The following is a 12192-nucleotide window of genomic DNA, read 5'->3' on the forward strand; positions in this document are numbered from 1 at the left end:
TTGGAGGGAATATCTTTTTATTCCTAGGTGCTTTAACTGTATGGGTATCGGTCACGTAGTGGCAAACTGCGATAAGCAGAAAAATCAAATATGTTCTCTTTGTGGTTCCGAGGAACATGGGTACGTAGACTGTACCAATGCCATTAGGGGCTGCGTGAATTGTGCCCAAAGTAACCGGGATAAAAAGACTAATTTCAACTCGGAGCACTCCTCCCTGGACAACCTCTGTCCACTCTACATGAGCGACAAACCTTGGCAAGGGGAAGATTGCCACTTCTACTCTTCGGCAAACTTGCCAAGAGGGCGGTGTTGATATCGCAATTATTCAGGAACTTCATGTGGTGGATAAGAGGGTCGTGGGTCTCCCGCTTTCGGCCAGGGTGGTGTGTTCCGACGCGAACCCAAAGACCGCTGTTGCCATCTTCAATACGCAATTTCAGGTCATTAATCTTCTTAATGAAGATTATATGACCATTGTAGGGTTAAAGGCGGGGGTGCTCTCATTCTTGGTGTTCTCCATTTATATACCTCCTCCCCCGTCGGAGGTCTTGGAAGAACACCTGAATAATATATCGGAGCATATTCGTAAGTACGCGGGGCGGAATATTATAATTGGTGGTGATTTCAATTCTCATCATACTCTCTGGGGCTCGAGAGACAATTGTCCTAGAGGTGCTGCTTGTGTTGATTTTGTGGAGTCCATGGATCTGGTCGTGCTTAATGACCCTGGTTCGGATCCAACCTTTTCAAGTACGAATGGCAGTAGTTGGATAGATTTAACTCTATCTACTTTAAATATTTTCAATATGATCACTGCTTGGAAAGTCTCTGATGACGTAACCAACAGCGATCATAATTACATCGTCTTTGATATTTCAACGACTATTGCCATTCAGAGCAATAGTATTATTAACTTGAAGGATCTGGACCTGGATCGCTTTCGCGACCGGATCAGTATTCCTCTTGGGACTCTGGGTCAAGTAGCACTTGAAACTAGGGATCAGATCGATAGTGTTGCTTCCTCTATTGAGGACATTTTCCATGACGCTAGTAAGTTTAGCATTAAACGTAAGCCAACTACTAAGACATATAACTCGGCTCCCTGGTGGAACGAGGGTCTTAGTATGAAGCGAAAATTAGTACGTACAGCGCGGAAACGTATGCAGGTGGCTATGGATCCTTTGTTGAGGGAACGCTACAAACAAGACTACTTAGCTCTCCAGCGAGAGTACAAGTGCCTTATCAGTTCCTCTAAGTTGGAGTCTTGGCCCAATATGGGTTCAAACATGGCCGGTCTACGACGCATGCTCTATATAACATCGTCGAGAACGTTAAGCATAATAAAGAGAATGGTCTGCACTCCAGTCTAATCTCTCTGGACATTGAGGGGGCCTTTGACAATGTCTGGGTTCCGGGTGTTCTGTCGAGACTTCAACAGGTTGCTTGTCCGAAAAATCTGTACTATTTGTACAAGAGCTTTCTGAGCAACAGAGTCGCTTCAATTGATATAGGCAGTAGTGTTCTTAGTAAGTCGCTCACCAAGGGGTGTCCACAGGGTTCTTGTAGCGGACCCCTACTCTTTAATTTAGTGATGGATGGCGCTCTGAGTCGGGTTTACCCGGCTGCGAGTGCTATTCAGGCCTTTGCAGATGATCCACAGGCGATGGTCTGGAGTTCTTCAAGACGTGGTCTTGAGGTCCTCGGTAACGAAGTTCTGGATACTCTCAATAGTTGGAGCACAATTTATAAGTTGAAATTTTGTGCAAAGAAGACCGTTGCTATCACCTTTGCTAAGACAAAGGTGATGGAGCGGCTTCCAATTTTTTCTCTCAACAACGAGAGAATCCTTAATGTCAAGACTGTCAAGGTCTTGGGCGTTACCTTGGACCAAACTCTTTGTTTCTTGCCTCACTTAGAGGAGGTTAAGAACAAGGTAACTCGTCTTGTTCAGTCCATTGCCTGCTTTGCGAAGGTCGAGTGGGGTCTGGATTATAGAGCCTTGAGAGTGGTATATAAAGGTTGTATTGAGCGTATTGTCACCTACGGTGCTGGCGCATGGTGGCGCGAGACAGAGAATTCTTTAATGATTCGAAAGCTCAGGTCAATCCAACGAATAGCAGCTCTTAGAGTCTGCTGTGCTTATCGTACGATCTCTACCGATGCGTTATTGGTAATTACCAATTTAACCCCGATAGAATACATTGTAAGTGAGGAAGCAACCATCTTTAGGTCTTTCTACCAACAGATGGGAGCTAAACACTGTGATTACAATGTTGTAGGTGGAAATTTTCTTTATCCAAGTGACCCTTGTATCCGGCATCCAGCCTCTCGTGTAGAGATTTCTCGTGGAGACGCTCTTCCCACTAATGCAGGACTTGAGATCTTTTCCGATGGTTCTCTATCGGAAAATGCCGCAGCTGCGGCATTTGTGGTCTATTACCAAGGTTTGGAACTGGTGGCTAAGACTTTTCGTCTGGACACCTGTTATAAACCTAGTATTTTTTATATCGAGCTTTACTCCATTTTGGAGAGCATTAAGTGGTTCACTAGGGAGCGACCCCACGTTGAAGAGGTAGCTATCTTTTCTGATATTCTATCTTCTCTACGGGCCATTGGAAACTCTTCCAACCCTAATGGTATGTGTGCAAACATTAGGGATTTGATTCTTAATCATGGCGCCAAAGTCACCCTTAATTGGATTAAAGCACACAGTGGTATTTTGGGTAACGAGAGAGCGGATGCGTTGGCCAAGGGCGCATTATTAAATCAGGTGGTCCACTCTATTAAACCCGAAAAGGGTAGTATTAAAAGTATTTTGAGGGGCATTACCAAGAGGTATTGGCAGAGAAGTTGGAGCGACAGCACTAAGGGCATTGTTACTAGGAATTTTATTCCTAGAGTGGGCGACAATGGTGTCAACCCTAACCACTTCTCAACGCAGATTCTTAGTGGTCACGGTAAATTCCCTAGTTACTTGCATGGTTTAGGTCATGTGCCCAGTCCTGCCTGTGTCTGTGGGTCAGAGACAGGCGATTCTGAGCACTACTTAGCTAATTGTCCTCTTACACTCCATCTGGTCCCTAGAGCCAACTTCGGAGATATGAAACTCACAGACAAGATGATTGTATTCGAGAAAATCATGCGCTTTATAATCAGTCACTTCGGGGACTTATGTCCAGGTTGATGACTGATTTCTTATTGTCTTTTAATTCTACACTTCCGCTTTATTTTCTTTTATTTTCCTGCCCTTGTATTGGGCTTTTATAAGTGTTGTCCAGGCTTGCCCTGTTTAGGTTTTATCTTTATTAAAAAAGAAAAATAGTGGGACTTATGCACTCATTTAACCATTCTTTACAAATGTAATTTGTAAATCAAGTGGTACCCCCCGTAGTGCCTAGCGGGACGGGGGTATACAAATCAATAATTAAAAAAGTCTGACGGACATGGAATTGTCTACATATAGGGCCACGCCACCATAGGAACTAGTCCCCCTGTCCTGACGAAATAGAGAGTACCCTTTAATTGTTAGCTCGCTGTCCGAAAGTTTTTCTGACCAGTGCGTCTCAGTTATAGCTATAAAGAGTGATTTGTACAATAGGGCAAGGGTCGATAGTTCTTTGCGTTTGTACATGGAAGTAAGGCCTTGGGCATTTGTGAGAAGCGCAAAGGAAGTGTGGTCGGGTTGCCCGAGCGTCTTTGAGCGGCTAGGATGCCGGACCGAGAGAGTTGGGACATAAGGACCTTCCCGGGGGTTAAGTGGAGGCGTTGAAGAGGGGTGTGGTGCAGGAATATCCAAGGTACATGGTAAAAATGGGTTTGCCAAAGGGTTCAATATGGAAGCGTTTGGAGACTCGTTTGAAATATTTACAGTATTTGCATAGAGATAAGGTTTATACAATGTAAAAGTGTTCAGAGTCTTGCTCGAAATATTTACAGTTACGTTAGGAGAAGTCGTGTTCTCCCGCAATCGAATTAGTTTTTTGGAGCTGGAGGAAGGGGTTGATTAATAATCACATCCCGCGAAAGCACTTTACCATTTCGAATGCATAGGTTGGCTTCCCCTCCCACAACACGCGTCTTTAGTTCTGCAACCGAAAGTTTGTGGGCCTCCCTTTGGGCTGGGGAGCGATCTTAATTGAGTTATCAGAAGATTTCAAGGATTTTACGCCAGCGAGAAAGAGGTGTTTAAACTCCAGCGAAAGAAATTCCAGCTTGATTGGGGTGTGGTTTGCGTACGTGAGGATCCCAGGCGAAAGTGTTTAACTTTTTCAGTTGTGGCAGGATCTAATCCAGCGTCTCTGAGGAGTTTTGTCACAGCGATCCCATCAGTCGCAGAGTCGTCGACCTCAGCCAGATTGTATACCATGGCATTAAACTGTCTGGAGACACGGCGGTTTTCGGAACTCACATTTATGGAGTCTTTTACCTTTTTGGCTATGACATCTTCCATGTCACGAAGGTGTTGGTCCAGGTCCGCAGGACCCATGATGGTATGTAACTGTTTTTGCAAACTAGCAAGTGTGGCCTCCAGGCTGCTGAGGTGCTTGCTCATGTTAGCGTGGTATGACGTCATAGTAGAAGAGAGACGACCGCAGCCCTTGTCCAGATCAGAGAGACAACTACAGCGTGGTTTGCCGCTACTGTACCCTTGAGGTCCAGGAGCTCATTTCCTTGTCCTTCCACATTTTCATTAAGAACGTCCAGTAATAATTGATGGGTATCTAGCGAGTGTTTGACCTTGTTCTTCGACCGCCTGCTGGTATCTAACGAAATCATTATGATGGTTAGTAAGCGACTCGCAGAGAGTTTTCACGGTCATGGTAGTGCTATGGGATGTCACTGAGGATTCATATTGATCCAATCGAGTGTTCAGTGCAATCTGATTTTCCTCAATGGTTGTGAATTGTGATTGGAGTGCGCTAAGGACAGTTGCAAGTTTGTCAGTGCCACTAGTAGGGGATGACACGCCACCCGAAGTAGAGTTCAGAAGTGTTGAGGATGTACTAGCGGGTGTGCCAGCTTTGGTCAGTTTAGGCGAAGTTCCTGTCGAAGTAATACGGGCTGGAGTTTTAGCACCAGTAGGAAGAGTAGCGCAAGAATGGCATTTCCAATGTGATTTGGCTTTGTGGAGATCACTAAGCGTAATGCCCACACAGTCAATGTGATACCAGCATAGGGGTTTTCATAGGGTACAAGAGATCCAGTGAGTATTAACACCGGTTGCAATGCTTTTAGGAGGATCACGCAAGTTGCATTTCGAGCAGGAGCCCCGAGTTTGCGACATGGTGTGAAATTTAGAAGAACGATAGTACGGCAGGAACGCACTATATGAGAGCCGCGTCCTTAAGTAAGACTAACGACTCTGCTAAGCCTTGGCTAGTACGTACCGGAATAATAATCAGTTAAGGAAACTTTAAAACAGGAATAGACCGTTGAAAGTTCGCTACCAATTTAGGTACAAAACGTTTAAATACATAAAAAAATAATCAACAGTCTCACGTAAATAGTTGGTTTTCGGAAATTGATATTTTTGACAGAGCGTTTTCTTCACCGTCGCGGATTTGGATGAAGCGTTAATGTTAATCTTGTTTTAGTCTTTATTGTCTCAGTTACTCTTCTGAATAAATATTCCCCATCTATGTGTACATAACTGTATAATATTGTTACATAAGTGTGACACTTCCTATTCTTCACATGCAAAAGTTTTACTGAGAGCTATTCACAAGACAGACTGCATTACGGGCTTCGTCGCAGTCTTGCGTCCGCTTGCTAACGTGTCACACGTAGCCTTTGACAGCGCCTCGCTAGAGACAGATTTTCTTCTTGTGATGACGTCACTTCGTTACTAGCACTCAGTAAAATATTCCCCAAAGTGACAAACTTATGGAACAATATTATAGACTTATGATGTGAATTTATCGCTTGTATTCGCGTTTTCAGGGCCCAAGAAGTATATAGCTTTTTAAATCTGATGAATAAAATTATTATTATTATAGTTACCTTGGTAGCCAACTATAGGTAGCGCACTACAGCAAACCCTAGGAGCCCAATTTTTCTGAGGTCCTGGGGCCTGAAGTGACAGAACCGTCTATTTTATTATTTGGTTAAGCTATTCAAATTTGAATTTCCCGCTGAAAGTTATGCGTATTGAAAATCTATAATTTTTAGTCTTCGGAACGATAATTTTTATTTGATTTTGGCAATCTGGCAACGCTGGTACGAAGATGTCTGCTATAATAAAAAATCAATTAGCCTAATTTTTGGGCGCAGCTGTCTAATGTTTTGGCTTTAAAGGTGTTGGAAAGATTTCTAAAATGTAAGTTTTTAATTGTTGGAACTCAGCTTTTCGTATAAATTACTATTCTAGTTGTGATTTGAAAATTTATCTAAAGAATAATTCGTTTATTTTATTCGTTATCGCGTAGTGCATAACTCTTGTCAATTTTTTTGGGCCTTGGCCTTTTAAATTTGGTCCATCATGATTATGAGAGAAGTGGTTTCCGATGAAGGGTTGTGTCAAAATATTCCAAAAATTGGATCAATTGTAGATGTTGATGGGGAGCGTGGCACTGTCCGCTACTTTGGTGAAGTTAAAGGAACAAAGGGATACTGGGTTGGCGTAGAATGGTTGAACCCAGATAGAGGAAAACATAATGGTACTCACGGCGGAATGCATTATTTTTCCACATGGTATGTATGTTCTTTATTAGTGTTGTTTTACTTAAATGCTATATTTTCAATTTAATTTTTAGGCACGCGACTGCAGGTTCATTTATAAGGCCACAGAGGGTTAATTCTGGCATATCCATAAGTGATGCGATATTAGAACGTTATGGAGATCAAGAGGTGGTGATTGTTCCAGAAGAAGATAGAAGAATATCCAAATCTATTGATAAAGTGATAGAATTTGTTGGTGCAGAGAAAATGACGAAGAAGATTGGGTATTTACTTTGTTTGTTGGAATTATTTTAGCATTTTTATTAATTTTACGTATTTCAGTCAGTTGACTAATTTACACATAGCATCTTTACAAAATATGCGCATTTATGGTACGTTGAAAAATGAAAATTTAGCTGAGTTAGTGCCAAATTTGGTAGAGCTGGACCTCTCTTCAAATTTAATAAGTAGCTGGGAGACTATAGCTTCTATTGTTCGACAATTGCCATCCCTTCGATCTTTAATACTAAAGTAATTTGTGTATAATTAGTGTACTCATAGTGGTATTCTTGTTGTTTTAATATCATAAGTTTTTCAGTGACAATTTGCTAACTATTCCAAACAATCCGGAAGAATTTATTGATGCTTTTAAAAATCTAACTACTTTGGTTTTAAATAAACTCAATTACACTTGGAATGACGTAAGCGGTTTGAAATGATTTTCATTGTATAGTACTTAATGCGCAATGTGTTTTTATAGGTTATAATGTGTTCAACAATGTGGCCAAACTTGGAAAGTCTTGTTCTTAGCAGCAATAACATCATCGAACTTGAACAAGGAACTTTGAATAATTTCCATAACCTTCAATCAATCGATCTATCCCATAATCCTATTGAAAGCTGGGAAAGTGTTTCGAAACTGGGTCAATTGCAAAAGTATGTTAAGTGATAAACTTAAAACTAGGGCCTTTTTATGACGGGTACCCAAACTCTTAACTCGATTAAGAAAAATGCAATACTCGTTGATTATCAAGTATCAAAAATTTACATACTCGCGTACTCTAATAAGCCACCTTGCTGAATTTGTCGTGGTAATTAAATACTCGGAGCATGCCATTTTTCTTTACTTCTCGATTGCCTGGAGAAAAAACTCGATTGAACGTTTTTCTTAACTACTCGACTAAGGATTGCCTAAAACCACTACTTAAAACGTTTTAATACCAACTGCTTATTTTACAGGCTGAATGAACTTAATTTGGGCAGTTGTGCTATTTCAAGCATCAATTTCAATAATTGCTCTTCTTCTTCCAAACGTCGAAACTTTGAAACATTAGAAAGCCTCAATATATCTCAGAACCAAATAGAATCGGTGAGCTAGTGAATTCTATCAAAATGTTCTTTTACTGTTTTTTAATTGGTTATGAACATTAGTGGTTGGATGTTTCTGAACTTGCAAAATTGCCAAATCTCCGAAAACTTAAAATGTTTGGTAATCCTGTTATGAATTTGGAAAGATGGGAAACTAGTCGTCAGTTGATTATTGCTAAGCTTGAGGCTCTCGAAGACCTTGATGGAGTCGCGGTATTTTTAATTAAAAATTTCAAAGCTTTGCTGCATCTATTAAATTTTGTAATTAATATAGATTACTAAACAAGAAAGAAGAGGTGCTGAACTTGATTATTTGAAAATGTACCATAAAGAGTATTTGAACATGGCTGGAATGGGTGATTCTCAAAACAAACTGAATGAGAAGCTGGAATTCTCGCGTCTTCACCCAACTTATGGAAAACTCGTTAAAAGTACATTTTGAAATTGGTTAAAAAAACCAAGAGAATTATAACTAACTAATCCTATTATTCAACAGTACATGGAGCTGCTGACGAAAATGAAGTGAAAAAAGAAAATGTTACTAAATTCTCTTTGCTGAGTATCCTTTTTAATGGATTTATAATAATTGTATTTCAAGAAAGTATAATTCTTTAATATAAATTTGAAGATCTTGTGATATCATGCCCAAAAATGCCAGAAAAGGCTGCTATTACCAGAAAAATTCCAGGTATTTATCGACTTCAGAATTAGCTTTTGTTTAGCCTTAAAAACACAACTAATTTTTATTGTAGCAACTATGACAGTCGGAAAATTAAAGGCTATGGTTCATCGTTTATTTCGCGTTGATGTCGGTGATTTGAACCTATCATACTCTACATCTAAAGTAAAAATATTTTTAATAATATTTTTTCATAAATACTAATTTTCTTTTTTCTTATTGGGTGCAAGGAGGATGGTGGTTTTTATAATCTGGATAATGATTTGCAAACTCTGTCTTTCTTTGAGTTAAAAGACGGTGATACAATTATTGTGGACTGGAAGTAACGCTCAACTATTTAGCTTTAAAAAAATAATCTTTAACTTCTGGCCTTTGATAATTTACATATATAACCACAGAAATGTTCCACTTTTTTTAAATATATTTTAAAGCTTAAATAATAAAGGGACAGATCGCTATTGACACAAAGACGTGCTTTGTATTAATATTTTAAAAATATTTATTGAAAAAGTGAAAGTTTATAAAGGTGATAATTTCAACAGTTTCTCTCGTATTTTAATACTGTAAAAATCAGAGATGGGAGATTTCTAGACATTTTATAACAAGTAGGTCTAAAACCAAAGGGATTATTCAATATTGGAAGAACAAATTACACAAAGGGGTCAAAACCTATAAATAGTTTAAAAGGCTTGTTACATTCAAACAGGTTTTGCATTATTCATGAGGTGGGTTTTATTGGGCTTAATGAACTATACTTAGAGAAACATGTTAAATCAAATGGTAACGTATCATTTAAAAACCTATATACTAAGTTTCTCACTCGGATGAAAACTAGGGGTATATAATATTAACAAATACACATACAAATCTAAAACACTGTTTTACCACGAGGCATCTTTGGTATTTTACTTTGAGGCCTTTTATTTTTTACCAAGTCATAATTTTTGGGTGATCTTCGACGTTCCACATCATCCTCGACTCTTTCGTAGCTACTGTTAAATCTAACCCAGTGTTGGGTGTAGCTGCTTCAAATGCACTATTCAAATAATTCACAAGTTTTAGTTTCATATTTCTCTCTTCCTAACACACGTACGCACACTCTTATAAAACCATTTACAAGAAAATTTAACAACCCAAAAACTTGGTTTCATCTGTAAATACGATAAAATTTTTGTATTTTGCATCCTGTAGGATTTCATAATGCAGTGTCTTTTTAAAAAGGCAATTTTGAATTTTTAACGCTCATTTTCTCAAAAATTGCTATTAAAAACCTGAATTAGCGTAACTAAAGTAACTTTTTGACACATTGATTTTGAACTTTGCGATTCCTTCTAAGTAGAAGAGATGTAATTTTTAAGATTTTGTTTTTTAAAAAATTTTAAACATTCATTTTCATTTTGAGACATTTGAGTTCTTAGCACCCTGATGTCCAAAGTAAAAATATAAGTATTTCTTTAAATTTTGAGTCATAGAAATAAGTTAATTTAAAATTGCAAGATTTTTTTTTAAACAGCAATTTCATTCAATATGGATTTTTTTTTAAAGAGAAATGTATAAAATAAACAAAAAAACGTATGTTAGTCTTAAATTAGGATATTTTTTGTTTGGAAGTTAAAAAGTTTCATTTGAACTTTAGTTTCAATCTAATTCGTGACACTTAAGTTTATGACATTGGCCAGGCTGAACAATTACGCGCAGTATTACGATTGTTAGTAAAAAAAATGTCTTTTAACACATTGGCGCAAAATTGTTGCATTTAAAACGAGTTTAAGGCATCACAATCTATGATCCGGAGGTGGGGATCTATTTGGAGACTCCATACTTTCTTGTAAGGACGCTTGAAGGGCAACTGGCGTTAGCCACTCTTTCGGAAGGCAACGCTGAAGAAACGGAACGCATGAACTAAAATAAGCCAACCGATTTACCCACGATGGGATTTCTTTACCAGAAAGAAACTGAAAATTGAAGTACAAATTAGAGAAATGGCTTTTTTTCAAATAACGCATAAAAATAATAAGAATCAAACCAAGGTCATGGCACCAGAAAAGTGATTACAGTTTTTGTTCATTAAATGGTAATGGTCGCCTCTAAATTCTTTCCCTAACTCTTCAACTATTCTCCTAACATCACTTTCTACAAAATCAGTGTACCCAACTAATATACTTTGCCTATTATAAAGAGAAAAAAGTAGTTAGTGATATTTGCCATTAAATTTAGTTTTGTTAAAATTCTTACTTAAACTTAAAGTGATCCCCTAAATCTTCAGCATCTTTTGGAGTAATTTCAAATACACCAGATGAAGGATAGGGGTGGCCTCCATATCCATACTCTGCTCCATAAACTTCAACTCCAGAATGAAACACACCAAGACCCAAAGTAGATGTATATTCGTTAATCCAATACTATTGATACAAAATGTGTTAACTTTGGTGGGGCGATATACAAACATAGAAGAATATATTACCATATCATATATATTCAAAACAACGGGTTCCCTTGCCATATTTTTATGTCAATAAATTATTTAATATTTAGATTAATAGAATAGCATCTGAAATGATTCAATGTGTTTCTCTAAATTCCTCCATTATTTTTTCCTTTAAATTGGTTTACGGCCTTGGCTTCTTGAGATAATCATAAATCTTTCTTGACTATTTGTTTTATAATATGATATTTACGTAACAGCCGTAGTAAATATATAACAGCAGCTTGTAACTCATACAATATGTACCCATGGACTAACTAATTAGTCCATGATTTACCCTAAAGGTTTTTGTAAAATCCGGTAAAAATTTATCAAGTTTACGTTTTGACTTTTCTTCAAACATTCGTTACCATTGAGTTTTTTTTTGGAGAAAACTTATGGTGTCAGCTTACGCCTTAGACACCAGATAAACTAAAACCAACGACAGCAAACAAACGAAATTAAAAACCATAAACTAGAAAGAAGGTGAAAATACTCTGTAAACGGTCGTGTAGCTGGGAGTGCAGAAAAGGCCAATAAATGAAGAGAGAGAGAGAGAGAGAGAGAGAGAGAGAGAGAGAGAGAGAGAGAGAGAGAGAGAGAGAGAGAGAGAGAGAGAGCGATCATTATTCAATGGGAAACCATTGTTTCGGAGAACCAGGTGGAAAGCAATATGCGACTGGCAAGTCCCTGGACAAAACAAAAACTAATGGGCTAGATCGCCCTCCAGCCCGCACAAAGGGCAGAGAGGAGAGGAACCAAAGTGATGAAATACTGCTGGGACATTAAAATGATCAACCCGAGCCAGGGAAAGAAGGTGCTTCTGAGACCGAGGAAGTCCACCTAGCCACAGGAGAGGGCACAGTCCATTGGAGCCTAAGCATCCACAGGCTCATTAAGAGTGACACCTACATGGGAAGGAGTCTGCTGAAGAAACGGCCCGTTTTCTAGGTCACTCAAGTTATCCTACGCTATGGTACTCCCCGGGACCTCATCTCTGGCCGTGGGACCCAATTCATGAAGA

General features: G+C 38.7%; 3 protein-coding genes across 3 annotated transcripts; 2 read left to right on the top strand and 1 right to left on the bottom strand.

Annotated features, from left to right (window-relative positions):
• The first annotated feature begins 1591 nt into the window (after window positions 1-1591).
• LOC149948600 (uncharacterized) lies at window positions 1592-3184 on the top strand. Its single transcript, XM_090171116.1, has one exon. The coding sequence runs from the start codon at window positions 1592-1594 to the stop codon at window positions 3182-3184; it is 1593 nt and encodes a 530-aa protein (XP_090027242.1).
• Window positions 3185-6233: 3049 nt separating this feature from the next.
• On the top strand, window positions 6234-9073 carry Tbce (Tubulin-binding cofactor E). The gene is made up of 13 exons (XM_090173651.1): window positions 6234-6316; window positions 6426-6690; window positions 6753-6941; window positions 7000-7188; window positions 7256-7358; window positions 7418-7593; window positions 7897-8026; window positions 8089-8238; window positions 8300-8456; window positions 8522-8584; window positions 8654-8713; window positions 8778-8869; window positions 8935-9073. The coding sequence occupies exons 2-13, from the start codon at window positions 6479-6481 to the stop codon at window positions 9028-9030; spliced, it is 1617 nt and encodes a 538-aa protein (XP_090029777.1). The 5' UTR covers window positions 6234-6316; window positions 6426-6478; the 3' UTR covers window positions 9031-9073.
• LOC149948602 (deubiquitinase DESI2) lies at window positions 9041-11446 on the bottom strand. Its single transcript, XM_090173652.1, has 4 exons — window positions 11169-11446; window positions 10940-11106; window positions 10731-10872; window positions 9041-10659 (listed from the first exon to the last, which is right to left on the bottom strand). The coding sequence occupies exons 1-4, from the start codon at window positions 11205-11207 to the stop codon at window positions 10480-10482; spliced, it is 528 nt and encodes a 175-aa protein (XP_090029778.1). The 5' UTR covers window positions 11208-11446; the 3' UTR covers window positions 9041-10479.
• Between the last annotated feature and the right edge of the window lie 746 nt (window positions 11447-12192).

The sequence above is a fragment of the Leiobunum rupestre genome, chromosome 4, assembly GCF_980474605.1.
Source record: "Leiobunum rupestre chromosome 4, qqLeiRupe1.1.hap1, whole genome shotgun sequence".
NCBI lineage: Eukaryota > Metazoa > Arthropoda > Arachnida > Opiliones > Sclerosomatidae > Leiobunum > Leiobunum rupestre.

What these genes read in the sequence shown, in the direction of transcription:
- LOC149948600 (XM_090171116.1), top strand. Translation starts at nt 1,592, where the DNA reads ATGGATGGCGCTCTGAGTCGGGTTTACCCGGCTGCGAGTGCTATTCAG.
- Tbce (XM_090173651.1), top strand. Translation starts at nt 6,479, where the DNA reads ATGATTATGAGAGAAGTGGTTTCCGATGAAGGGTTGTGTCAAAATATT. An exon ending in CTCAGAACCAAATAGAATCG is followed by an intron (nt 8,027 to 8,088) that starts GTGAGCTAGTGA and finishes TATGAACATTAG; the next exon opens with TGGTTGGATGTTTCTGAACT. An exon ending in TATTACCAGAAAAATTCCAG is followed by an intron (nt 8,714 to 8,777) that starts GTATTTATCGAC and finishes TTTTTATTGTAG; the next exon opens with CAACTATGACAGTCGGAAAA.
- LOC149948602 (XM_090173652.1), bottom strand. Translation starts at nt 11,207, where the DNA reads ATGGCAAGGGAACCCGTTGTTTTGAATATATATGATATG. An exon ending in TTTTGAATATATATGATATG is followed by an intron (nt 11,107 to 11,168) that starts GTAATATATTCT and finishes TTGTATCAATAG; the next exon opens with TATTGGATTAACGAATATAC. An exon ending in GGGGATCACTTTAAGTTTAA is followed by an intron (nt 10,873 to 10,939) that starts GTAAGAATTTTA and finishes TCTTTATAATAG; the next exon opens with GCAAAGTATATTAGTTGGGT.